The 27,795-nt window shown below is 47.4% G+C and overlaps 1 protein-coding gene across 4 annotated transcripts in view; it reads left to right on the top strand.

The window, feature by feature from the left end:
- The window catches only part of carmil1 (capping protein regulator and myosin 1 linker 1), a 320,941-nt gene that overhangs the window by 170,731 nt on the left and 122,415 nt on the right, over positions 1-27,795 (top strand). For all 4 annotated transcript variants that reach the window (XM_033014174.1, XM_033014166.1, XM_033014169.1 and 1 more), the window contains exons 15-16: positions 9,065-9,141; positions 22,494-22,598. In XM_033014174.1, the coding sequence (XP_032870065.1) occupies positions 9,065-9,141; positions 22,494-22,598 (182 nt within the window). The remainder of the gene's footprint in view (positions 1-9,064; positions 9,142-22,493; positions 22,599-27,795) is intronic.

The following is a 27,795-nucleotide window of genomic DNA, read 5'->3' as shown; positions in this document are numbered from 1 at the left end:
GTCGGACACGTGACATGCTGGTGGAATTTAGGGAGGACAGTTTTTAGATTAGCCTGATTGAAATCTCCAGCCACGATGAAAATCCCATCAGGATGCGCATTCTGTAATTTGTTGATTGATGCTAGCAGGGTGTTCAGTGCTAGCTTGATGTTGGCACTTGGTGGAATATAAACAGCCAGAATAACAACAGCTGTGAACTCCCACGGCAGGTAGAAGGGTCGATATTTCAGTGTAATAAACTCCATGTCTGGTGAACAATGTCTCTCGACAACGTTTACATTCGTACACCACTTGTCATAGGAGTAAATACATAGCCCCCCCCCTCCTCTGCTCTTACCGGAGTCACTGCTCCTGTCGGCCCGGTATGCTGTGCGACCTACCAGACTGATGGCCTCGTCCGGGATCCCAGCGTGAAGCCAGGTCTCAGTTACCACCATGAGAGAGCAGGTTTTTAAAGTTTTGTTTTCTTCAGTGATCAGCTCCAGCTCGTCCATCTTGTTGTTGAGCGATCTGGCGTTCGTCAGAAAGATGCTGGGTAGCGCTGGTCTGTAAGGATCTTCCTTTAGCCTAGCTTGAATGCCGGCTCGACAACCGCACTTCTGCCGCCTCTGTCTGCGCCGCCTCCCGCACCGTCCTTTCGGTAAGGTGATCCACTCGGACTTCGCTGAGCGGGTGATTTCTGCCGGTATATCGTCGTTGTGGGAGCTTGTTGCGAACTCTAGTTCGCTACACAGCGTCCCAATCCTCAGAAGGTCCTGCCGGTTGTGTTTTGAGTCGCAGGTCCACAGACAGACGGACAAGACAGACAAAAACAAGAACTTCCACACGGGGGAGAGCAAAGCCGCTGCATTCAGGTGCGCCGCCATTTTCCAATGGTAGAGCTGCTGCCTTACAGTGCCAGAGACGGCTCCAAAGACGTACAGGTTTGCAGGTTAATTGGCTTTGGTAAAATTGTAAAAATTGTCCCTAGTGTGTAGCCTGGTGTTAGTGTTCAGGGGGGTCGCTGGTCGGTGCGGACTCAGTGCGCCTGCTTCTGCGCTGTACCTCTGAAGACTAAAGTAAATTATTTTCCAGTCATTGAAAAATTACCGAATAGTTTCTCGCTCGTCATTCATTTTCTATAGCAATTAAATATATCGTTCAATAAAAGGCAGGAGATCGTTTCCGTACAATTACTCGAACTAAACACTTTCAGATGGTGGTGGGTGTTTGGAAATAGCTGCCGGAGGAGGTAGTTGAGGCAGGTACTTTAACAGCATCTAAAATACACCTGGACAGGTGGAGGGATAGGAAAGGTGGCGAGGGATATGGAAATGGGTAAGTGTTTAAGAAGGAACTGCAGATGCTGGAAAATCGAAGGTAGACAAAATAGCTGGAGAAACGCAGAGGGTGAGGCAGCATCTATGGAGTGAAGGAAATAGAGGCAACGTTTCGGGTCGAAACCCTTCTTCAGAAATGGGACTTGCTGTGATGGGGCATTTTGGTCGGCATGGACATGTTGGGCTGAAGAGCCTGTTGCCATGTTATATAGCTGTAAGGCAAATCTGTCCGGCTCTTCAGTATAAAGACAGAATGATTTGATTGCCTGGTCCTTGCAGAAGTAATACATAGTTAATCCCCCATCTGTGCGGAAGAAACTAGATCACCCACAATCAAAATGCTATTGTCCAGCAACAGCTCTAATTCTACCGCTGTAAGGCAGTTTCTATTTTAATCAACTGTGCGTGTGAGTGAGCGTGTGTTTGCTTGTGCGTGTGTGTGTGAGTCTGTGTGCATGTGTGTGTATACCTGTGCTTGTGCATGTGTTTGTGTGTGTGTGCATGTGTCCCTGTGTGAGTGTGTGCCTGTGTTTGTGTGGTTGAGTGCATGCACGTGCATGCGTATGTGAGTGTGTGCAAGAGTGTGTGTGTCTGCGCTTGTGCTTGAGTGTGCGTGTGTGAACGGGTGCGTGCATGCGCGAGTGTGCGTGCATGTGTGCCTGTGTTCCTAGTGAGTGCGAGTGTGTGTGTGCACGCTCGTGTGTGTGAGTGGCTGTGTGCGTCTGAACATGTGTGCACGTGTCTGTGCTGGTGCGTGTGTCGTGTGAGTTTGTGTCCCTGTGTGTGTGTCTGTGCTTGAGCATGTGTGAGTGGGTGTGAGTGTGTGTGTGAGTGAGCGTATCTGTGCTTGTGCGTGTGTTGCTTGTGTTTGTGTGTGCCTGTCTGTGCTGGAGCATGTGTTGGTGTGTGCGTGCGCATTTGTGCATGTGCATGTGTGCGTGTGTGTGAGCGTGTCTGCTGTGTTGTTTGTGTGTATGCGTGAGTGTGTGCGTGCGCCTGTGTGCATGTATGAGTGTGTGTGAGTGTGCATGCCCATATCCATCCCTCGATCCACCATCACTCTGCTCTGAATCCGTAATCCACAGGATACAGACAACATTAACACCACATCTCTTAATGCCCTTGGATAGCAAACATCTACCAAGTTCCAATGTTAAATTATAGATGGAGCATCTGCTTTTCGTGGGAGGGCATGCCACACTCCATAACCCCCAGCATGAACAGATGTTTGCTGGCTGCCTTCTACCCAGAAAAGCCTGGATTCTCCAATGACAGAGAATTTTCTAGCTTTACCATCGGTTTCTTTCTAAGTCCGATAAATCTCTCCGAAATTAATCTTTAACCATTTGTATTTAGGGAGTAAAAGTTAGATTCATGTCATCTCTCCTTGTGAAACACTGATGATATTCTGCGGAATATTTACTGCTCATCTCCGAGAATTATCGCAGCTAAATATATCAATGTCTCTTGCGTTGTGAGTAGGGAGGGGAACTTGTCAGATGGTCCACCGCTGGCCCTTGATTATGCCGCTGCCTTGGCAAGGCCAGCAGCGTAATCAAGGACCAGTCTCATCCCGGTCACTCCCTCTTCTCCCCTCTCCCATCAAGCAAGAGGTACTGAAGTGTGAAAACGCACACCTCCAGATTCAGGGCCAGTTTCTTCCCAGCTGTTATCAGGCAACTGAACCATCCTACCACAAGCAGAGAACAGTGCTGAACTACTATCTACCTCATTGGAGGTAGATCTATCTTTAATTGGACCTTAACGGGCTTTATCTTGCACTAAATCGGGTTCTTGAGATAGAAGGGGCCCTTCATTCTTTATGTGTAGGAAGGAACTGCAGATGCTGGTTTAAATCGAAAATAGACACAAAATTCTGGAGTAACTCAGCGGGACAGGCAGCATCTCTGGAGAGAAGGAACGGATGGCAATAGACAATAGACCATAGACAATAGGTGCAGGAGTAGGCCATTCGGCCCTTCGAGCCAGCACCACCATTTAATGTGATCATGGCTGATCATCCCCAATCAGTACCCCGTTCCTGCCTTCTCCCCATATCCCCTGACTCCGCTATCTTTAAGAGCTCTATCTAGCTCTCTCTTGAAAGAATCCAGAGAACCTGCCTCCACCGCCCTCTGAGGCAGAGAATTCCACAGACGTATCAGGCCGAGACCCTTCTTCAGACCTGAAGAAGGGACTTGACCCGAAACATCATCAGTCTGAACAGACATGTCACCCATTCCTTCTCTCCAGAGATGCTGCCTGTCCCGCTGAGTTACTCCAGCATTTTGTGTCTATCTTCCCTTTAGCATTTATCTCTATGGACGGCTTGATTCCAATCATGTGCAGTCTTTTCCATGACTGGATAGCACGCAAAGAAAGGCTTTTCACCATACCTTGATACACGAGACAACAATGAGCTACACTAAACAAGGGCAGTTTACTTGGAGTTCATGGTGCTCAATAGCCTGATGGTCGTTGTACCGAGATACACAGCAAAGCATGGTGTTGCATGCTGACCAAACAGACCATATATCCTACACTGTAGCGGCCTGAGCCAAAGATCCTATAGCGGAGCAAGATAAACCACTCCTTCTAAATGCAATGGGCTGACGTGTAGTACGCAATGGAGCGGAACGTGAGCCTTTTTTTCATCCATATCCGTAACCCGACCTGACCCGACTCGCAGTGTAATCAACGTTGCGGGGGAACAGTTTGTGTTAATAAATTATAATTCTGAAAATGAGGAGAAGATTTTTCCCAAATAACTTTTATTTTTACGAGGATGTTTCCGTAACCGGCTTCTGCCTCCGCACTATTATCCTATGGGATCTTTGGTGCGGAGGCGGAAGCCGGTTACAGAAATGGGGTCGAAAATTACCCATGAATCTGCCCATGACCGTACTACGTCTTTTTCGTCGAGTGATCTATCTTGCTCGCTATAGGATCTTTGGCCTGAGCCACGCTGGTATCGAACCGCCGTTGGTCGGGCTCGAACTCTCGCGTGGACCGGGCGTGATCTGGGCCGACCAATCACGCGGTCAGAGGGGGCGTCCAAGGCGGCAGTTGGAATTCGAACGTTTGGCGGTTGGAGTCAAGGATCATTGAGCGGGGCTATGATCTTTGGTTGGCGTGGAGCTCGGGTTTGCTCACGAGCGATGGCACAGTAGTGGTAAAATATTAACCTGATGCGCGCGTCAGCGGCGGGGCTGTGTCGGTTAATTATTTGCTTGCACCACGCTTGGGCCTCGACAGGTCTATCTCTTTCCCACCAGAGATGCTGCCTGTCCAGCCATCTGCCCAGCAATATCCCCCTCATCTGCATCCACCTTTCACTTGCCATCCTTCCTCCTGCCCCCAACCTCTCTTCCAGCTTTCTCCCCCTACTGCAATCAGGCTGAAGAAGGCTACCGACCTGATAACATTGCCTTCATTTGTCCCAAAGCCCTTGAAGAGAGAAATGGAGAGTACTCTTAAAGATAGCGGAGTCAGGGGATAGGGGGAGAAGGCAGGAGGTTCACAAGGCTAATACCCGGGATGGCGGGACTGTCGTATACTGAGAGAATGGAGCAGCTGGGCTTGTATACTCTGGAGTTTAGAAGGATGAGAGGGGTTCTTACTGAAACATTTAAGATTGTTAAAGGTTTGGACACGCTAGAGGCTAGAAACATGTTCCCGATGTTGGGGGAGCCCAAAACCAGGGGCCACCATTTAAGAATAAGGGGTAAGCCATTTAGAACGGAGACGAGGAAACACTTTTTCTCACAGAGAGTTGTGAGTCTGTGGAATTCTCTGCCTTTGAGGGCAGTGGAGGTCGGTTCTCTGGATACTTTCAAGAGAGAGCTAGATAGGGCTCTTCAAGATAGCGGAGTCAGGGGATATGGGGAGAAGGCAGGAACGGGGTACTAATTGGGGATGATCAGCCATGATCACATTGAATGGCGGTGCTGACTCGGAGGGCAGAATGGCCTACTCCTGCACCTATTGTCTATTGTCTATTGAAACCCTTCCTATCCTTACAATACGATACGATAGAAAATTATTTATCCCAGGAGGGAAATTGATCTGCCAACAGTCATTAAACACAACAAGATACGCGAAACATGAAATTAAAGTGACGAGTGGAAAGGATTGGGGGACGTGCAAAGCTCCTAGCAGCATGGTGCGTTGACAACAACCTGGCCCTTAACTCCAAGAAGACCAAGGAGCTCATTGTAGACTTCAGGAAGTCTAGGGGCGGCACGCACACCCCCATCCACATCAACGGGACGGAGGTGGAACGTGTTTCCAGCTTCAGGTTCCTGGGGGTCAACATCTCCGATGACCTCTCTTGGACCCACAATACCTCAACTCTGGTCAAGAAGGCTCACCAGCATCTCTTCTTCCTGAGGAGACTGAAGAAGGTCCATCTGTCTCCTCAGATCCTGGTGAACTTCTACCGCTGCACCATCGAGAGCATCCTTACCAACTGTATCACAGTATGGTATGGTAACTGCTCTGTCTCCGACCGGAAAGCACTGCAGAGGGTGGTGAAATATGCCCAACGCATCACCGGTTCCTCGCTCCACACCATTGAGTCTGTCCAAAGCAAGCGTTGTCTGCGAAGGGCGCTCAGCATCACCAAGGACTGCTCTCACCCCAACCATGGACTGTTTACCCTCCTACCACCATCCGGGAGGAGCTACAGGTTTCTCCGTTGCCGGACCAGCAGGTCCAGGAACAGCTTCTTCCCTGCGGCTGTCACACTACTCAACAATGTACCTCGGTGACCGCCAATCCCCCCCCCCCCCCCCCGGACACTCCTCCCACAGGAAAAACACTATGACAGTATGCATGTAAATAGATTTATTTATTGAAATCATATTCTATGTCGCTTTCCAGGGAGATGCTAACTGCATTTTGTTGTCTCGGTACTGTACACTGACAATGACAATTCAAGTTGAATCTGAATCTGAATCGGATTGGGGGGGGGGAGGGTCAGCCTCAATCTACCCCGCGACAGAGAGGGGAGGAGTTGTACAGTTTGATAGCCACAGGGAAGAAGGATCTCCTGTGGTGTTGTGTACTGCATCATTTACTAAGGTAATTTGTAATAGGAGTAGAATTAGGCTGTTCAGCCCATCAAGTCTATTCCGCCATTCAATCATAGCTGATCTGTCTCTCCCACCTAACCCCATTCTCCTGCCTTCTCCCCATAACCCCCGACACCCATACTAATTAAGAATCTATCTATCTCTGCCTTAAAAGATATCCACTGACATGTCCTCCACAGCCTTCTGTGGCAAAGATTTCCACAAATTCACCACCCTCCGAGGAATTCCACAGATTCACCACCGTCATCTCCTTCCTAAAAGAACGTCCTTTAATTCTGAGGCTGTGACCTCTGGTCCTAGACCCTCCCACTAGTGGAAACATCCTCTCCACATCCACTTTATCCAAGCCTTTCACTATTCAGTAAGTTTCAATGAGGTCCCTCCTCATTCTTCTAAACTCCAGCGAGTACAGGCCCAGGGCCGTCAAACGCTCATCGTATGTGAACCTACTCATTCCTGGGATCATTCTTGTAAACCTCCTCTTGACCCTCGCCAGCCCCAGCACATCCTTCCTCAGATATCTGTCTTTTACAAGTCATAATTGAATCTGCTTCTATTGCAGGCATTTTTAATCTTCAAAAACTAAAAGCCCTGTCCCACTTGGCGATTTTTTTTTTGGCGACTACCGGCATCATTGACTGACGTATCAGGTCACCGAAAAAGTCGCCCCGTGACGCGCGGTGTTTTTTCAAGTGTCGCAACATTTTATTTGTCGCCGCTGGATTTTGAAATGTTCAAATTCTTTTGGCGACCCTGATATGACGCCGGCAGTCGCCGAAAACAATCGCCAAGTGGGATAGGCCCTTAACACTATCCATCAGGCATCATTTTCTTTTCTTGTTGGCAGAGAAACTTTTAACACTGTTCTATTGTAGAGAACATTGAGAGAATACATTTCAAAAAAATGTTCTTATAGAGGTGTACATGATCTTAAAGAGGTGTATAAAATCGCGAGAGCAATAGATTGGGTGGACTACGTCTTGCCCAGATTGCAGGAATCGAGAACCAGAGGACATGGGTTTACTTAGTTAGTTTAGTTTATTGTCACGTACAGTGAAAAGTTTTTGTTGCGCGCTAACCAGTCAATGGAAAGACAATACATGATTACAATTGAGCCATTCACAGTGTAGATATATAATTCACTGTCTACACATACAAGGTGGAAAGATTTAATAGGAATCTGAGCATTTAATAGGTAACTTTTTCACGCAAAGGGTGGTGAGTGTATGGAACAAGTTGCTGGAGGAGGTAGTTGAGGCTGGGACTATTGCAATCTTTAAGAATCAATTAGACAGGTTTGGAAGGATATGGACCAAACAATTAGACAGGTTTGGAAGGATAGGTGGGACTAGTGTAGATGGGACATGTTGGCCGATGTGGGCACGTTGGGGTGAAGGGTCTGTTTCCATACTGTATCACTCTATGACTGTGACAAGTAGCAAAGACTCATAGAGTCATCATTTCAAACAAATGGGTGTCAGAGGTTACGGGGAGATGGCAGGAGGACGGGATCAGGAGAGAGAGGTAGATCAGCCATCATTGAATGACGGAGTAGACTTGATGGGCCGAGTGGCCTAATTCTACTCCTATCACTCCTATTGTTAAGGGCTTGGACACACTAGAGGCAGGAAACATGTTCCCGATGTTGGGGGAGTCCAGAACCAGGGGCCACAGTTTAAGAATAAGGAGTAAGCCATTTAGAACGGAGACGATGAAACACTTTTTCTCACAGAGTGGTGAGTGTGTGGAATTCACTGCCTCAGAGGGCGGTGGAGGCAGGTTCTCTGGATGTTTTCGAGAGAGAGCTAGATAGGGCTCTTAAAAATAGCGGAGCCTGGGGTTATGGGGAGAAGGCAGAAACGATGATCACATTGAATAGCGGTGCTGGCTCGAAGGGCCGAATGGCCTACTCCTGCACCTATTGTCTATTGTCTATTGTCTATTATCACTCATGATCGTATGATCTTAGGAGTTGCAGCAAGCCAGGAGAGCTCACTGTGCCAGTAACCCATGTTCTCCCTTCCTGGAATCTCCCATCACATCACTGTCAATAGACAATAGGTGCAGGAGTAGGCCATTCGGCCCTTCGAGCCAGCACCGCCATTCAATGTGATCATGGCTGATCATCCCCAATCAGTACCCCGTTCCTGCCTTCTCCCCATATCCCCTGACTCCGCTATTTTTAAGAGCCCTATCTAGCTCTCTCTTGAAAGCATCCAGAGAACCTGCCTCCACCGCCCTCTGAGACTGTCCACTTTAGCATCGAGCATTGAGTTTGCCCACATTCTGTTCTATGAAATGTTTCATCTTCAAAAACTAACGATACGTCACGGACTATTTTCTTTTTTCGGGGGCAGAGATAAGATAGATAGATAGATAGACAGACAGACAGACAGACAGACAGACAGACAGACAGACAGACAGACAGACAGACAGACAGAATTGATAGATGGATAATTAGATGGATAGTCATACAAGGGAAAGATACATAGATCAGCCATGATTGAATGGTGGAGTAGACTCGATGGGCCGAATGGCCTAATGCTGCTCCTATAACTCATGAACTACAACTGTAGTTGTGCATTCTGTAAGTGGGGACATGTACAAGATGGCGGTGGATGTCACTGGTTACTAAGTGTTCTTGTTTTGCAGGTGTGTGCGGCACTTCTGCGGGGATGCTGCCAACACCTGGCGTCTCTGCACCTGTCTAAAAGTATCTTCTGCCACAGGTAATCCATCTGCTTTAAATATGTTTATCTTCACTGGTTCTCGTCTTGCTTTAAGTACAGTAAAATGCTGGAGTAACTCAGCGGGACAAACAGCATCTCTGGAGAGAAGGAATGGGTGCCCTTCTTCAGATCTGCAGTTCCTTCCAACACACCTCGTTATAACGGACCTCTGTTTATAGAGGACCGAATCTGCTGTCTGACCTTTAAACTTTAGAGATACAGAGTGGAAACAGGCCCTTCAGCCTACCGAGTTCGCACCAACTTCAGATAGAGCTAACAATGTATTTTTGTTACTGCAAGCTAACAATACTAAAGATTGTTTGTTACATTGTTTAATAGAATTAAATGTCGATCAAAGCGATTGCTTGTAAATTTCAATGCCTTGTCAATTTCTATGCCGTATCAATTTCAACACCTTGTCAATTTCAATGCATTGTCAATTTCTACGCATTGTCAATTTCAATATCTTGTCAATTTCAACACCTTGTCAATTTCAACACCATGTCCATTTCAATACCATGTCCATTTCAACACCTTGTCAATTTCGATGGCCTCTGCAACATAACTAACAGCCAGCTTCCTTAAAGAGACAGTCGACTATAACCAAAATACATTATAACGAGATCTATAATAACGAGGGTTTACTGTATTATTTTCTTCACTTGAAAGATTTGTAATATTTGGGAAGGGGCACGAAAGAACAAGCCTCTGTAATTGCCAAATGCACAATTTTATCTCACCTTAAGCTTTGGCCCTTCGTATTTGATATTTCCATACTGGGAATAAGGTTCTGGCTGTTTACCCTATCAACGCTTGTCATAATTGTTTTTACTTCTATCTGCTCTATCTTCCTTCAATCTTCGGCGTTCCATACAAAACAGTCCAAGTCTTCTCCTCGTAGATAATACCGTCTAGTACAGACATCATTCTGGTAAATCGAAGATAGACACAAAATGCTGGAGAAACTCAGCGGGACAGGAAGCATCTCTGGAGGGGAGGAATGGCCGACGTTTCGGGTTGAGACCCTTCTTCAGACTGATTTCTGGGGAGAGGGCTGTTCAGAGAGATATTGTAGTCGGAGACAGGAAAACTGGTCGGAGAAGAGGGAGGGGACGCCTAAACCTACCTGATCTCCAGGTTGCTAAACCCTTTAACTCCCTCTCCCATTCCCACACTGACCTTTCTGTCCTGGGCCTCCTCCATTGTCAGAGTGAGGCCCAGTGCAAATTAGAGGAGCAGCACTTCATATTTCACTTGGGTACCTTACACCCCAGCGGTATGAACATTGACTTCTCTAACTTCAAGTAGCCCTTGCTTTCCCTCTCTCTCCATCCCCTCCCCCTTCCCAGTTCTCCTTATTCTTAAACTGTGACCCTTGGTTCTGGACTCCCCCAACATCCCACACTCCAAAGACGTGCAGGTTTGTAGGTTAATTGGGTTCTGTAAACTGCGAATTGTCCCTAGTGTGCAGGATAGTGCTAGTGTACGGGGAGATTGTTGGTCGGCAGGAACTCGGTGGGCCGAAGGGCCTGTTACTACCTGTCTCTAAAGTCTAGTTTTTTATGAAAATGGCTTTTATTTTTTGTGCTGCCTGTGATATTTCAGTCAGTTCACCTGGAGTGGTCCAAGGTAAATACCACACACTTTGTGAGGAAGGACCTGACTTCTTTAAAGTTCATGTGATAGGAGCAGAATTAGGCCATTCGGTCCATTAAGTCTATTCCGCCATTCAATCACGGCTGATCTATCTTTCTCTCTCAACCCCATTCTCCTGCCTCTTCCTCATAACCCCTGACACCCGTACTAATCAGAATAAGAAATAAAGTGGACGTGTTCGAGGCTCAGTTAGAAATTGGCAAGTATGATGCTGTGGGAATTACTGAGACATGGCTGCAAGAGGGACAGGGCTGGGAACTGAATATTCAAGGGTATACCTATCGAAAAGACAGACAGGTGGGCAGAGGGAGTGGGGTAGCTCTGTTGGTGAGGAATGAAATTCAGTCCCTTGCAAGGGGTGACATTGAAACAGGAGATGTGGAGTCAGTATGGATAGAACTAAGGAATTGCAAGGGTAAAAATACCCTAATGGGCTCCCCCCAAGCAGTACAGGCCCCCAAACAGTAGCCTGGATATAGGGTGCAAGTTGAATCAGGAGTTAAAATTGGCATGTAGTAAAGGTAATGCTACAGTTGTTATGGGAGATTTCAACATGCAGGTAGACTGGGAATATCAGGTTGGTACTGGACCCCAAGAAAGGAAGTTTGTAGAGTGCCTTTGTGATGGATTCTTAGAGCAGCTTGTATTGGAGCCTACCACGGAGAAGGCAATTCTGGATATAGTGTTATCTAAAGAACTAGATTTGACAAAGGAGCTTTAGGCTAAGGAGCCATTAGGAGGTAGTGACCATAATATGGTCTAGTTTAATCTACAATTGGAGAGGGAGAAGGGTAAATAGCAGGTGTCAGTGTTACAGTTGAACAAAGGGGACTATGGAGGCATGGGGGAGGAGCTGGCCAAAGTTGACTGGAAAGATACCCTCGCAGGGATGACAGTGGAACAACAATGGCAGGTATTTCTGGGAATAATACAGAAGGTGCAGGATCAGTTCATTCCCAGGAGGAAGAAAGATTCCAAGGGGAATAAGGAGCGACCGTGGCTGACAAGGGACGTGAGGAACAGTATAAAAATAAAAAAGAAGAAGTACAACGTAGCAAAGATGAGCGTGAAACAAGAGGATTGGGTAATGTTTAAAGAGCAACAGAAGATAACCAAAAAGGCAATACGGGGAGGAAAAATGAGGTACGAAGGTAAGCTAGCCAAGAATATAAAGGAGGATAGTAAAATCTTCTTTAGGCATGTGAAGAGGAAAAAATTAGTTAAGATCAAAGTTGGACCCTTGAAGACTGAAAAAGGTGAATTCATTATGGGGAACAAGGAAATGGCAGATGAGTTGAACAGGTACTTTGGATCTGTCTTCACTAAGGAGGACACAAACAATCTTCCTGATATACTAGTGGCCAGAGGATCTGGGGTGACGGAGGAACTGAAGGAAATCCACATTAGGCAGGAAATGGTGTTGGATAGACTGATGGGACTGAAGGCTGATAAATCCCCAGAGCCTGATGGTCTGCATCCCAGGATACTTAAGGAAGTGGCTCCAGAAATCGTGGAAGCATTGATGATAATTTTCCAATGTTCTATAGATTCAGGATCAGTTCCTGTGGATTGGAGGGTAGCTAATTTTATCCCACTTTTTAAGAAAGGTGGGAGAGAGAAAACAGGGAATTATAGACCAGTTAGCCTGACATCGGTGGTGGGGAAGATGCTGGAGTCAATTATAAAAGATGAAATAGCGGCACATTTGGATAGCAGTAACATGATCGGTCCGAGTCAGCATGGATTTACGATGGGGAAATCATGCTTGACTAATCTTTTGAAATCTTTTGAGGATGTAACTAGGAAAATGGACAAGGGAGAGCCAGTGGATGTAGTGTACCTGGACTTTCAGAAAGCCTTTGATAAGGTCCCACAGGAGATTAGTGGGCAAAATTAGAGCACATGATATTGAGGGTAAAGTGCTGACATGGATAGAAAATTGGTTGGCAGACAGGAAACAGAGAGTAGGGATTAATGGGTCCCTTTCAGAATGGCAGTCAGTGACTAGTGGGGTGCCCCAAGGCTCGGTGCTGGGACCGCAGCTATTTACAATATACATCAATGATTTAGATGAAGGGATTCAAAGTAACATTAGCAAATTTGCAGATGACACAAAGCTGGGTGGCAGTGTGAACTGTGCGGAGGATGCTGTGAGAATGCAGGGTGACTTGGACAGGTGCATGGCAGATGCAGTTTAATGTGGATAAATGTGAAGTTATCCACTTTGGTAGCAAAAACAGGAAGGCAGATTATTATCTAAATGGTGTCAAGTTGGGAAAAGGGGAAGTACAATTGGATCTGGGGGTCCTTGTTCATCAGTCACAGAAAGTAAGTATGCAGGTACCGCAGGCAGTGAAGAAAGCAAATGGCATGTTGGCCTTCATAGCAAGAGGAGTTGAGTATAGGAGCAAAGAGGTCCTTCTGCAGTTGTATAGGGCCCTAGTGAGACCACACCTGGAGTATTGTGTGCAGTTTTGACCCCTAATTTGCGGAAGGACATTTTTGCTATTGAGGGAGTGCAGCATAAGTTTACAAGGTTAATTCCCGGGATGGCGGGAATGTCATATGCTGAGAGAATGGAGCGGCTGAAGTCTAGAAGGATGAGAGGTGTTCTTATTGTACACTCTGGAGTCTAGAAGGATGAGAGGGAGTCTTATTGAAACATATAAGATTATTAAGGGTTTGGGCATGCTAGAGGCAGGAAACATGTCCAGAACAAGGGGCCACAGTTTAAGAATAAGGGGTAAGCCATTTAAAACGGAGACGAGGAAACACTTTTTCACACAGAGAGTTATGAGTGTGGAATTCTCTGCCTCAGAGGGCGGTGGAGGCCAGTTCTCTGGATACTTTCAAGAGAGAGCTAGATAGGGCTCTTAAAGATAGCGTAGTCAGTGGATATGGGGAGAAGGTAGGAACGTGATTGTGGATGATCAGCCACGGTGCTGGCTCGAAGGGCTGAATGGCCTACTCCTGCACCTATTGTCTATTATCTCTAATTTATCTGTCTCTGCCTTAAAAATATTCATTGACTTGGCCTCCACAGCCTTCTGTGGCAATGAATTCCACAGATTCACCACCCTCTGATTAAAGAAATTCCTCCTCATCTCCTTCCTGAAGGAACATCCTTTAATTCTGAGGCTGTGACCTCTGGTCCTAGACTGTCCCACTGGTGGAAACATCCTCTCCTCATTCACTCTAACCCGACCTTTCAAAACAAGGCATTTGCATTGATTAACTGTTTAAGAAGGAACTGCTGATGCTGGAAAATCGAAGGTAGACAAAAAATGCCGGAGAAACTCAGCGGGGTGAGGCAGAATCTATGGAGCGAAGGAAATCCTTCGCTCCATAGATGCTGCCTCACCCGCTGAGTTTCTCCAGCATTTTTTTGTCTACCTTGCATTGATTAACTACTGGAGGCTTGTATAATGGGTGAGATGCAGCGCAATCCTGTAGTTCGTTCGCTCGCGTGTCGGACGACGCAAAGCTCGCTGTTGGCTTCTGTCATCGTCCAACACGTTGACAGAATTGATCGCCCGACGCCTCACTGAGTGCATCGTGTTGTCGTTTCCGGGGATCGCCACGAGGAGGCTTCTGTCCCGATCCCCAATCCTGCAATAAATCAGTATAATAATAATAATAATGGATGGGATTTAAATAACGCCTTTCTAATACTCCAGGCGCTTTACATCACATTATTCATTCACTCCTCAGTCACACTCGGGGGTGGTAAGCTACTTCTGTAGCCACAGCTGCCCTGGGGCAGACTGACGGAAGCGTGGCTGCCAATCTGCGCCTACGGCCCCTCCGACCACCACCAGTCACTCACACACATTCACACACAGGCAAAGGTGGGTGAAGTGTCTTGCCCAAGGACACAACGACAGTATGCACTCCAAGCGGGATTCGAACCGGCTACCTTCCGGTTGCCAGCCGAACACTTAGCCCATTGTGCCATCCGTTGTCCCAAGTATAAAGTGGGCTAATCAATGTCAGCGCAAATAAATGGATGCTGACAATTTTTATTCATCAAGCGATTTCAGCCACAGGGAGGGTTCCTTAAATAGTAACGCAATAGCTTGCCGAGGCAATTGTGTTCCTTCACAAACCGTCGCACTTGGTGAAAGGTACATCAGAATTGTGTGGTGGACAAAAATGCTGGAGAAACGCAGAGGGTGAGGCAGCATCTTTGGAGAGAAGGAAGGAATAGGCGACGTTTCGGGTTGAGACCCTTCTTCAGACTGATGTCGGGGGTGGGGGGGGGGGGGGGCGGGCGGGCAGGAAAAAGGAAGAGGAAGAGACAGTGGGCTTGTGGAAGAGCTGGGGAAGGGTAGGGTAAGGGAAGGAGGGAGAAAGCAAGGACTACCTGAAATTGGAGAAGTCCATGTTCATATGTTCGCTGGGGTGTAAACTACACAAGCAAAGCATGAGGTGCTGTTCCTCCAATTTGCACTGGATCTCACTGTGGAGGTAGATAAGCTTGTTTAGCTGTGTTTACAAAATTATGTAGGAAGGAACGTCATTCCCAAAAAAACGAATTCTGTACCAGCACTTCCCAAGTCCCTTTGCACCTTCGATTTCTGGATTAATTCCCCATTTAGATCATAGTCTGCGTCTTTATTCCTGGTACCAAAATACACGGCTCCACACTTTGCATCACGATATTCCATCCGCGGTAGAGTGAAAAGCTTTTGTTGCGTGCTAACCAGTCAGCAGAAAGACAATACATGATTACAATCGAGACATTCGCAGTGTACAGATACATGATAAGTGGAGTTTGTTCTAAACTTGCTCTGAGCTGGCATGGGGGTTGGCGCAGTGGCATCGCCGGTAGAGTTGCTGCCTCACAGCGCCACAGACTCAGGTTCGATCCTGACCAGAGGTGCTGTCTGTGTGGGGTTTGTGCACCTTCTCTCTGTGACCATGTGGGTTTCCTCTGGGTGCTATGGTTCTTTCCCACATCTCAAAGACGTGGGGATTTGTACATAGAAAATATGCTGAGCGTTTGTCGGCACTGGGCCTGTGCTCGCTCGAGTTTTGAAGGATGAGGGGGTGACCCCATTGAAACTTGCAGAATAGTGAACGGCTTGGATAGAGTAGATGTGGAGTGGATGTTTCCACTGGTGGGCGAGTCTAGGACCAGAGGTCACAGCCCTTTTTTTCCTGCATCTGTATTCTGTGGATGGCGTGATTGACTCAATATCACACAATGAAAAAGCTTATCACTCTACATCAGTACACGTGACATTTATAAACTAAACTATACAAGGAGCTGCAGAAACCATACAAGGAACTGCGGTCATGGTGGCGCAGCAGTAGAGTTGCTGCCTTGCAGCGAATGCAGCGCTGGAGACCCAGCTTCGATCCCGACTACGGGTGCTGTCTGTACAGAGTTTGTACGTTCTCCCCGTGAAAAACCTGCGTGCGTTTTCTCCGAGATCTTCGGTTTCCTCCCACACTATAAAGATGTGCTGGTTTGTAGGTTAATTGGCTTGGTGAAGGTTAAACATTTTTTTAAATTAGTGTCCCTAGTGGGTGTAGGATGGTGTTATTGCGCGGGGATCGCTGGTCGGTGTGGATCCGGTGGGTCGAAGAGCCTGTTTCCACGCTGTATCTCTAAAAATATACTAGAAATTGCAGCCCCTTCTTCAGATAGACAATAGACAATAGGTGCAAGAGTAGGCCATTCGGCCCTTCGAGCCAGCGTCATAATAATATGGTTGAGTTCTTCATTAGGATGGAGAGTGACATGGTGAATTCAGAAACAATGGTTCTGAACTTAAAGAAAGGTAACTTTGAGGGTATGAGACGTGAATTGGCCAATATTGACTGGCGATTAATTCTTAAAGGGTTGACGGTGGATATGCAATGGAAGGCATTTAAAGACTGCATGGATGAACTACAACAATTGTTCATCCCAGTTTGGCAAAAGAATAAATCAGGGAAGGTAGTGTATCCGTGGATAACAAGGGAAATCAGGGATAGTATCAAAGCAAAAGATGAAGCGTACAAATTATTCAGAAAAAGCAGCCGACCAGAGAATTTCAGAGACCAGCAGAGGAGGACAAAGGGCTTAATTAGGAAAGGGAAAATAGATTATGGAAAAAAAACTGGCAGGGAACATTAAAACTGACTGCAAAAGTTTTTATAGAAGGTACACACAATTGCTGGGGAAACTCAGCGGGTGCAGCAGCATCTATGGAGCGAAGGAAATAGGCGACGTTTCGGGCCGAAACCCTTCTTCAGACCCCTACTGGAGTATAAAGTTTTTATAGATATGTGAAGAAAGAGATTAGTTAAAACAAATGTAGGTCCCTTGCAGTCAGAAACAGGTGAATTGATCATGGGGGACAAGGAGATGGCGGACCAATTGAATAACTACTTTGGTTCTGTCTTCACTAAGGAAGACATAAATAATCTGCCGGAAATAGCAGGGGACCGCGGGTCAAAGGAGATGGAGGAACTGAGTGAAATCCAGGTTAGCCGGGAAGTGGTGTTAGGTAAATTGAATGAATTAAAGGCCGATAAATCCCCAGGGCCAGATAGGCTGCATCCCAGAGTACTTAAAGAAGTAGCTCCAGAAATAGTGGATGCATTAGTGATAATTTTTCAAAACTCTTTAGATTCTGGAGTAGTTCCTGAGGATTGGAGGGTAGCTAATGTAACCCCACTTTTTAAAAAGGGAGGGAGAGAGAAAACGGGGAATTACAGACCAGTTAGTGTAACATCGGTAGTGGGGAAACTGCTAGAGTCAGTTATTAAAGATGGGATAGCAGCACATTTGAAAAGTGGTGAAATCATTGGACAAAGTCAGCATGGATTTACGAAAGGTAAATCATGTCTGACGAATCTTATAGAATTTTTCGAGGAAGTAACTAGTAGAGTGGATAGGGGAGAACCAGTGGATGTGTTATATCTGGACTTTCAGAAGGCTTTCGACAAGGTCCCACATAAGAGATTAGTATACAAACTTAAAGCACACGGTATTGGGGGTTCAGTATTGATGTGGATAGAGAACTGGCTGGCAAACAGGAAGCAAAGAGTAGGAGTAAACGGGTCCTTTTCAGAATGGCAGGCAGTGACTAGTGGGGTACCGCAAGGCTCAGTGCTGGGACCCCAGCTATTTACAATATATATTAATGATTTGGACGAGGGAATTGAATGCAACATCTCCAAGTTTGCGGATGACACTAAGCTGGGGGGCAGTGTTAGCTGTGAGGAGGATTCTACGAGGCTGCAAGGTTACTTGGATAGGCTGGGTGAGTGGGCAAATGCATGGCAGATGCAGTATAATGTGGATAAATGTGAGGTTATCCACTTTGGTGGCAAAAACAGGAAAGTAGACTATTATCTAGAATAGAATAGTTTCTTTATTGTCATTGTAACATGAACCATGTACAACAAAATTTATAAATGTCAGCCAGTCAGTGCACCAGTCAAACATTTCTAAAAGCTAACGATACATACAAGGTAAAATATTAAAAAAAGATAAACAACTAAATTAAATATCATGAAAATAGCACGCATAAACACCCAGCCCTACATCCTTCTGTCGATTTCACAGTGTACCACAGTCCCTTAGTATGTATCGCCCCTGCGTTCCTTGGCGGCTACATTTAGTGCCTTTATAGCAGTGGGGTAAAAACAGTTTTTAAGTCTGTTTGTCCTTGTCCTTGTAGATCTGTACCGTCTGCCTGACGGCAACAGTTCAAACAGGGAGTGTCCGGGATGGGAAATGTCCTTTATAATACTCTGGGATTTGATGCAGCGGGAACTGTGTAAGTCCTCCAAGGTAAGGAGAGGGCAGCCGACAATCCTCTGGGCGTTGTCAATGGCCCTCTGGAGCGCTTTCCTCTGAGCCGCTGTGCAGCTGGTGTACCATACGCATACACAGTATGTTAGGATGCTCTCAATGGAGCATAAAAAGGACAGCAGCAGTCTCTGAGTGATGTTATTCTTCCTGAGCACCCTCAGGAAGTGCAGTCTCTGCTGGACCTTTTTCAGCAGCGCAGAGGTGTTCACGCTCCACGTCAGGTCCTCCTCAATATGGATTCCCAGGAAACGGAAATCCGCCACCCTCTCCACACAGACCCCTCTGATAATTAATGGTACCATGTCCGTTTTATTCTTCCTGAAGTCTATTATTATTTCCTTTGTCTTTAAGGTGTTGAGGAGCAGGTTATTTTCTCCACACCACACTGTCAGCTGCTCCACCTCATCCCGGTAGGCGTACTCGTCCCCCCCGGAGATGGGTCCCACCACCGTAGTGTCATCCGCAAATTTGACAATGGTGTTGCTGTGGTGGGCGGGGGTGCAGTCATGTGTGTAGATGGTGTAGAGCAAGGGGGCTCAGCACGCAGCCCTGTGGAGAGCCGGTACTGAGGCTGAGGGCCGTGGATGTGTGATGGCCCACTCTGACTCTCTGGCTGCGACCCGACAGGAAGCTATTTATCCACATGCAGGTGGAGTGTGGAAGTCCCAAGTCCCCCAGTTTGTCCACCAGTTTGTGGGGAAGGATGGTATTAAAAGCAGAGCTGTAGTCCACAAAGAGCATCCGCACGTAGCTCCCCCGCTGCTCCAGGTGGGACAGTGCAGCATGGAGAGCTGTGGCTACAGCGTCCTCTGTAGATCTATTCGCTCTGTACGCAAACTGGTGGGGGTCAAAGCTTCGGGGCAGGAGTGATGTGATATGACCCCGGACCAGGTTTATCAAAACACTTCATCACCACTGGTGTGAGTGCGACTGGCCGGTAGTCGTTGAGGCTGGAAATGTGGGTTTTTTTGGGCAAGGGGACTATGGTGGAGGACTTCAGACAGGGTGGAACAGTGGACTGGGCCAGAGACTGGTTGAAAATCCTCGTACAGACTCCAGCCAGCTGGTCTGCGCAGTCCTTCAGCACGCGTCCAGAGACGCCGTCGGGTCCAGTAGCCTTCCTTGGATTGATGGCCCGCAGCGTGCGCCTCACCTCATGCTCCTCTATTTTGAGGGTTAAGCTGCTGTGGACCATGTGGTGTGATGTGGCTGTCTCGGGTGGCTCCACTTCAAAGCGAGCAAAGAAGAGGTTCAGCTCCTCTGCCAACGAGGCGTCACCTTCAGCAGCTCCAAGGTTGGTCTTGTAGTTGGTGAGATACTGGATCCCCTGCCACACCTGCCTGCTGTTGTTACTGTCCAGGTGGTCATCTATCCTCCTCCTGTAGTCTGATTTGGCCTCTCTGATGCCTCTCTTCAGGTTAGCTCGGGCCGTGCTGTATAAAGCCCTATCGCCAGACCTAAAAGCGGTGTTCCTCTCTTTTAACAGCCGCTGGACCTCCCGGGTCATCCAGGGCTTCTGGTTGGGGTAGACCCGGATGCGTTTGTCCACTGTGACCGTATCCATGCAGTTTTTAATGTAACACAGTACACTGTCTGTGAACACCTCCAGGTCCCGGTGTTCAAACACATCCCAGTTGGTCCTGTCGAAGCAGTCCTGCAGCTGCTGAGATGCACCATCAGGCCAGGTTGTGATGGTAGGAGCGGTTTTCCTGAGGGGGGCATATGCAGGAATTAAAAGCAGGGACATATGGTCCGACTGACCCAGGTGTGGTAGTGGTCTAGCCCTGTAGCCCAGCTTGATGTTGGAGTAGACCTTGTCCAGTGTGTTAGCTCCTCTTGTAGCACATTTAACATGCTGGTAGAATTTGGGGAGCATTTTCTTCAAGTCCGCGTGATTAAAGTCCCCTGCTATGATGTGAACACCGTCAGGATATATGCTCTGTTGACTGCTAGTGCTACCATACAAATGTCCGATAGCCGAGTTAGCATTAGCATCCGGTGGTATGGTGGCCGATTAGGAAAAGGGGAGATGCAACGAGACCTGGGTGTCATGGTACACCAGTCATTGCAAGTAGGCATGCAGGTGCAGCAGGCAGTGAAGAAAGCGAATGGTATGTTAGCATTCATAGCAAAAGGATTTGAGTATAGGAGTAGGGAGGTTCTACTGCAGTTGTACAGGATCTTGGTGAGACCACACCTGGAGTATTGCATACAGTTTTGGTCTCCAAATCTGAGGAAGGACATTATTGCCATAGAGGGAGTGCAGAAAAGGTTCACCAGACTGATTCCTGGGATGTCAGGACTTTCATATGAAGAAAGACTGGATAGACTCGGCTTGTACTCGCTAGAATTTAGGAGATTGAGGGGGGATCTTATAGAAACTTACAAAATTCTTAAGGGGTTGGACAGGCTAGATGCAGGAAGATTGTTCCCGATGTTGGGGAAGTCCAGGACAAGCGGTCACAGCTTAAGGATAATGGGGAAATCCTTTAGGACCGAGATGAGAAAAACTTTTTTCACACAGAGAGTGGTGAATCTCTGGAACTCTCTGCCACAGAAGGTAGTTGAGACCAGTTCATTGTCTATTTTTTAGAAGGAGTTAGATGTGGCCCTTGTGGCTAAAGGGATCAGGGGGTATGGAGAGAAGGCAGGTACGGGATACTGAGTTGGATGATCAGCCATGATCATATTGAATGGCGGTACAGGCTCGTAGGGCCGAATGGCCTACTCCTGCACCTATTTTCTATGTTTCTATAATGACATAGATATTCTTACGATGTTATTATGGATTTAGAGGACAGGATGTGGAGAAGAAGCCAACGTTTTGGGTTGTTGGAAGGAACTGCAGATGCTGGTTTAAATCAAAGGTAGACGCACAATGTTCGGGTAACTCAGCGGGACAGGCAGCATCTCTGGAGAGAAGGAATGGGTGACGTTTCGGGACGAGACCCTTCTTCAGAATTCTGGGTCGTTGATGTTTTCAGTTCATGAGAAGGTTTTTTTTTAAAGTTTTTATCAGAAGAATATGATATCTGAAAAAGGGTCCCGACCCGAAATGTAACCCATTCATTTTCTCCAAAGATGCTGCCTGACCCGCTGAGTTACTCCAACACTTTGTGTCTTTCTCGGATATAAAGGCCGTTTACAGAATGAAGGCTTTGAGGAACCAAGGCATAAATTCGTTAAAACCTTAATGAAAGCATTGAAAGTTGGGTTATTTTATCAGTCTGGGTTTCCACTAGGAAGGGTCCTGACCTAAAACATCACCTTTTCATATACTCCGGTGATGTTGCCTGACCCTCTGAGTTACTCCAGCATTTTGTGTAAACCACTTCTTTGTTTCAGTTTAGTTTATTGTCACGTGCTCCGGGGTACAGTGAAAAGCTTTTTGTTACGAGCTAACCAGTCAGCAGAAAGCCAACACGTGTTTACAATCGAGCCATCTATAGTGTATAGATACATGATAAGCGAAGTAGTGCAGGATAAATTCAAAAGAGTCTGATCAAATATAGTCCGAGGGTCACCAGTTGTGGTAGGATGGTTCAGTTGCCTGTTAACAGCTGGGAAGAAATTGTCCCTGAATCTGGAGGTGTGCGTTTTCACACTTCTGTGCCTTTTGCGCGATGGAAAGGGGGGAGAAGAGGGAGTGGCCGGGGTGCGACTCGTCGGTGATAATGCTGCTGGCCTTGCCTTGTTTCTACTGGGAATCTTTCCGAATGCTTGTGATTGTTTCTATACAAGGTTTAATTTCGATGACTTTAGTGGGGTGACCCCGATATATCGTGAAAGTGGTCTCAGGATTGCTGTGATGTGTCTTGGCGTATTTTGTCTGTTTAAAGAGTAATTCTGTGGTACAACATTAATTCTTCTTCCCTCACTGTTGCAGGAAGGCCAAAGAGATCCCTCAATCATTCAAGATGTTCTTCAGCAGTTCACACGCTTTGAAGCACATCAACCTATCAGGCACAAAACTTCCTCCGGATGCCGTCAAGTCAGTGTTGCTTTCACCTCTTTGATTTCTTCTGTTTCAGTTTATTATTGTCATGTGCACCGAGGTACGGTGGAAAGCTTTGGTTTGCATTTAAGAGTTTGGCGCGGCAGCGCAGCGATAGAGTTGCGGCCTCACTGTGCCAGAGACCCGGGTTCCATCCTGACCACGGGTGGGGCTTGTCTGTACGGTGTTTGTACGTTCTCCCCATGACCTGCGTGGGTTTTCTCCGGGTGCTCCGGTTTCCTACCACACTCCAAAGCCGTGCAGGTTTGTAGGTTAATTGGCTTTGGTAAAAATTGTAAATTGTCCCTAGTGTGTGTAGGATAGTGTTGATGAATGGGGGGATTGCTGGTCGACGTGGATTCTTGGACAGGTACGTGGATAGGGAAGTTTAAAGAGAGTGCAGCGTACGTTCACAAGGTTAATTCCCGGGATGGCGGGACTGTCATATGCTTAGAGAATGGAGCAGCTGGGCTTGTTTACTTTGGAATTTAGAAGGATGAGAGGGTATCTTATTGAAACATATAAGATTGTTAAGGGTTTGGGCAGGAAACATTTTCCCGATGTTGGGAACCAGGAGCCACAGTTTAAGAATAAGGGAAAAGGCATTTAGAATGGAAATGATGAAACTTTTTCACAGAGACAGTTGTGAGTGTGGAATTCTCTGCCTCAGAGTGCGGTGGAGGCCGGCTCTCTGGATACTTTCAAGAGAGAACTAGATAGAGCTCTTATAGATAACGGAGTCAGGGGATATGGGGAGAAGGCAGGAACGAGGTACTGATTGTGGATGATCAGCCATGATCATATTGAATGGCGGTGCTGGCTCAAAGGGCCAAAGGGCCTACTCCTGCACCTATTGTCTATTGATATATGCCAAATGCGGGAAAATGGGACGAGCTTTGATTGGGCATCTTGGTCGGTGTGGACAACCTGGGTCACAGGTTATAGGGAGTAGAATTAGGCCATTCGGCCCATCGAGTCTACACCGCCATTCAATCGTGGCTGATCTCCGCCTCCTTATCCTATTTTCCTGCATTCTCCCCATAAACCTTCACACCCGGGTCAAAGGATTTGTTTCCATGCTGTATGACTCTATGGTTCTGTCAAGTCAAACTCAAACACAATAAAACTAAAAGGGAGTTACAGAATGCAGAATATAATTCTCAGAATTGTGGTGCATCATTGCCCTCCTCAATGGTGTGGAGGGCAACACGTTGGCACAGCGGTAGATTTGCTGCCTTACAGCGCCAAAGTTCCGGGTTCCACCCTGACTACGGGTGCCATCCATACGGAGTTTGTACATCCCGTGACCTGGGTGGGTTTTCTCCGGGTGCTCCAGTTTCCTCCCACACACCAAAGGCGTACAGGTGTGTGGGTGAAATGGCTGGTAAAATTGTAAATTGTCATAATGTCATGAGGTTATAAGTGATAGGAGTAGAATTAGGCCATTTGGCACATCACGTCTACTCCGCCATTCACTCATGACTGATCTATCTTTCCCTCCTAACCCCATTCTCCTGCCTTCTTCCTATAACCCCTGACAGCCATACTAATCAAGAATCTATCTCTGGCTTTAAAATATCCACTGACTTGGCCTCCACAGCCATCTGTGGTAATGAATTTCACAGATTCACCACCCTCTGACTAAAGAAATTCCTCCTCGTCCCCTTCCTGAAGGAACGTCCTTTTACTCCGAGGCTATGACCTCTGGCCCTAGACTCTCCCACTAGTGGAAACATCCTCTCCACATCCACTCTATCCAGGCCTTTCACTATTCTGTACCTTCCAATGAGGTTCCCCCTCATCCTTCTAAACTCCAGCGATTACAGGCCCAGTGCTGACAAACGCTCATCATATGTTAACCCACTCATTCCTAAGATCATTCTCGCAAACCTCCTCTGGACCCTCTCCAACGGTCAGCACATCCTTCCTCAGATATGGGGCCTGAATCGGCTTGCAATACTCCAAATGTGGCCTGACGAGCGCCTTATAGAGCCTCACCATACATCCCTGTTTTTGTTTCTCTGGACATTCAAAGTAAAGGGCTGCTGGTAACTGGAGATAGACACAATATGCTGGAGTAACTCAGCGGGACAGACAGCTTCTCTGGAGAGAAGGAATGGGAGACGTTTCGGGTCGAGACACCTCTTTAGAGTCTCAACCTGAAACGTCACCCATTCCTTCTCACCAGAGACGCTGCCTGACCCGCTGAGTTACTCCAGCATTTTGAGTCCACCTTCAGTTTAAACCAGCATCTGCAGTTCCTTCCTACACATGACTACAATCCATCCATTTACAGGTACATGATAAGGGAATGACATTTAGTGCAAGGTAAAGCCAGCAAAGTCCGATCAAGAATAGGATAGACCGGGCAAGGATAGTCTGAAGGTCATCAACAAGGTCAAAGATTCATAGAGTGATACAGCGTGGAAACAGGCCCTTTGGTCCAACTTGCCCTCACCGGCCAACATGTCCCAGCTACACTAGTCCCACCTGCCTGCGCTTGGTCCATACCCCTCCAAACCTGTCCTATCCATGTACCTGTCCAAATGTTTCTTAAACGTTGGGATAGTCCCAGCCTCAACTACCTCCTCCGGCAGCTCGTTCCATACACCCACCATCCTCTGTGTGAAGAAGTTACCCCTCAGATTTTTTCCCTATTAAATCTTTTCCCCCTCACCTTAAACCTCTGTCCTCTGTCCAGAACCAGAGGCCACACTCTCCTTACCTCTACTCTGGATCTCTGCAACTCATTCCTCCACGTTTTCGCTGATAAAATCAGCACCATCTATCAATCTTTATCCCCTGTACCCGACTCCCCAGCATCTACTCCACCACCTACCAAAGCCCCTCCTTTCAACATCTCCATTGACCTCCTTACCCCTCCTCCACACTGCTTCCTCTCCCAGTTTGACCTGGTCACCCCTATTGAAATCTCCAAACTCATCAGCTCTTCCAAACCCACTACCTGTTCCCTCGACCCTCTCCCCACTCCCCTGCTGAAGTCCTGCCTCCCCGTTCTCTGCCCCTACCTCACTAATCTCTTCAACTCATCATTGTCCCAAGGAATTGTTCCCTCCGCTTTCAAAACTGCTGCTGTCACACCAATCTTAAAGAAACCTGGTCTTGATCCCTCCTCTCTCATTAACTATCGCCCAATCTCAAACCTCCCCTTTCTTTCAAAAACCCTGGAGCGTATCGTTGCGTCGCAACTTCATTCCCACCTCCTTGCGTATAACCTACTTGAACCCCTCCAATCTGGCTTTCGCCCCCTCCATAGCACAGAAACTGCTCTCCTCAAAGTCCTCAACGACCTCCTCACCTCTGCTGACACTGGTTCCCTCAACATCCTCATCCTCCTCGACCTGAGCGCAGCCTTCGATACAGTGAACCACAACATCCTGCTCACCAGACTCAAAGACCTCGGCATTGAAGGCTCTGCACTCAGCTGGCTCCGTTCCTACCTTTCCAACAGATCCCACTTCATCTCTCTCCACAACCACACTTCTGCTACAGCCACAGTCACTCAATGCGTTCCCCAAGGCTCCGTACTCGGCCCCCTCTTCATCATCTACATCCTCCCCCTTGGTCAGATACTCCGCCACTTCAACCTGGACTTCCACTGTTACGCCGATGACACCCAGATCTACCTCCGGACCAAATCCCCCCACAACCCCCCCCTCTCCCATATCAACTCCTGTTTGTCAGCTATAAAAACCTGGATGCAACATAACTTCCTCAAACTCAACAGCGATAAGACAGAATTACTCCTCATAGGCTCCAAAGCCACACTTAGCAAAATCAATAACCACACTCTCACCATCGATGGCACCACTGTCTCCCCATCTCCCAAGGCCCGCAACCTTGGCGTGATCTTTGATTCCACCCTCTCCCTTGAGCCTCACATCCGCCATGTCATTAAAACCTCCTTCTTTCATCTCCGCAACATCGCCAAACTCAGACCCTCTCTCACACCTCCCGCTGCTGAAAGACTCATCCATGCCTTCATCTCCTCCCGACTGGACTATTGCAACTCACTTCTCCTTGGCATCAGCTCCACCTACATCAACCGACTCCAACTGGTCCAGAACGCAGCCGCCCGACTCATCACCCACACCAAATCCTGGCATCACATCACTCCATTCCTCAACCAACTTCACTGGCTTCCCATCTCCCACCGGATCACCTACAAAATCCGGATCCTCACCTACAAAGCCCTCCACCATCTGGCCCCCCCATATCTCACTGACCTCCTCTCCCCCTACCAACCCTCACGGTCCCTCAGATCCACATCAGCCGGTCTCCTCTCCATCCACAAGTCCAACCTCCGCAGTTTTGGGGACAGAGCCTTCTCCAGGGCAGCTCCCAGGCTCTGGAACTCCCTCCCCCAACTGATCCGCAATTCCGTGTCACTCACCATCTTCCAGTCCCGCCTCAAGACCCATCTCTTCACCTCTGCCTATCCTTAGCCCCACGTCCCCCTCCCTTTTCATCTGTGCATTAATTGCCTCATATTGTGTTTTGAATTGTATTCTGTCTTTACTTTGTGTACTAGTCATGTCTCTACTATTTATTTCATTCCCCTTACATGTTTTTCCTCTACCTGCTAAATTTTTGTAAGGTGTCCTTGAGACTCTTGAAAGGCGCCCATAAATAAAATTTATTATTATTATTATTAGAATAAAGGGGAGGCCATTTAAGACTGAGGTGAGAAAAACTTTTTCACCCAGAGAGTTGTGAATTTGTGTAATTCCCTGCCACAGAGGGCAGTGGAGGCCAAATCACTGGATGGATTTAAGAGTGAGTTAGATAGCGCTCTAGGGGCTAGTGGAATCAAGGGATATGGGGAGAAGGCAGGCACGGGTTATTGATTGGGGACGATCAGCCATGATCGCAATCAATGGCGGTGCTGGCTCGAAGGACCGAATGGCCTCCTCCTGCACCTATTTTCTATTTCTATTTCTATTTCATGATTCCCCTACTCTGGGCAAGAGACTCTGCGCGGCAGACGCACTCGGCAGTTTGAACAGAAATGCAACGTTATAGTCACTTTGCACTGCACGAGTGGCATTGTCTCTAACTCACCCCCAGTAGGTCACATTGATAGGTAGCGGCTGCTGTTTTATTTTCGTCTCGTGCTCACGCCATCTTCATTACCAGTTTGTGCTGAATCTTGTGAGTTTAGTGCTGTAGGCAG

This window comes from Amblyraja radiata, chromosome 2 (genome assembly GCF_010909765.2).
Source record: "Amblyraja radiata isolate CabotCenter1 chromosome 2, sAmbRad1.1.pri, whole genome shotgun sequence".
Lineage (NCBI taxonomy): Eukaryota > Metazoa > Chordata > Chondrichthyes > Rajiformes > Rajidae > Amblyraja > Amblyraja radiata.
Note: the sequence above shows the minus strand (reverse complement) of the source record. Positions and strands in the feature narration are given on the sequence as shown.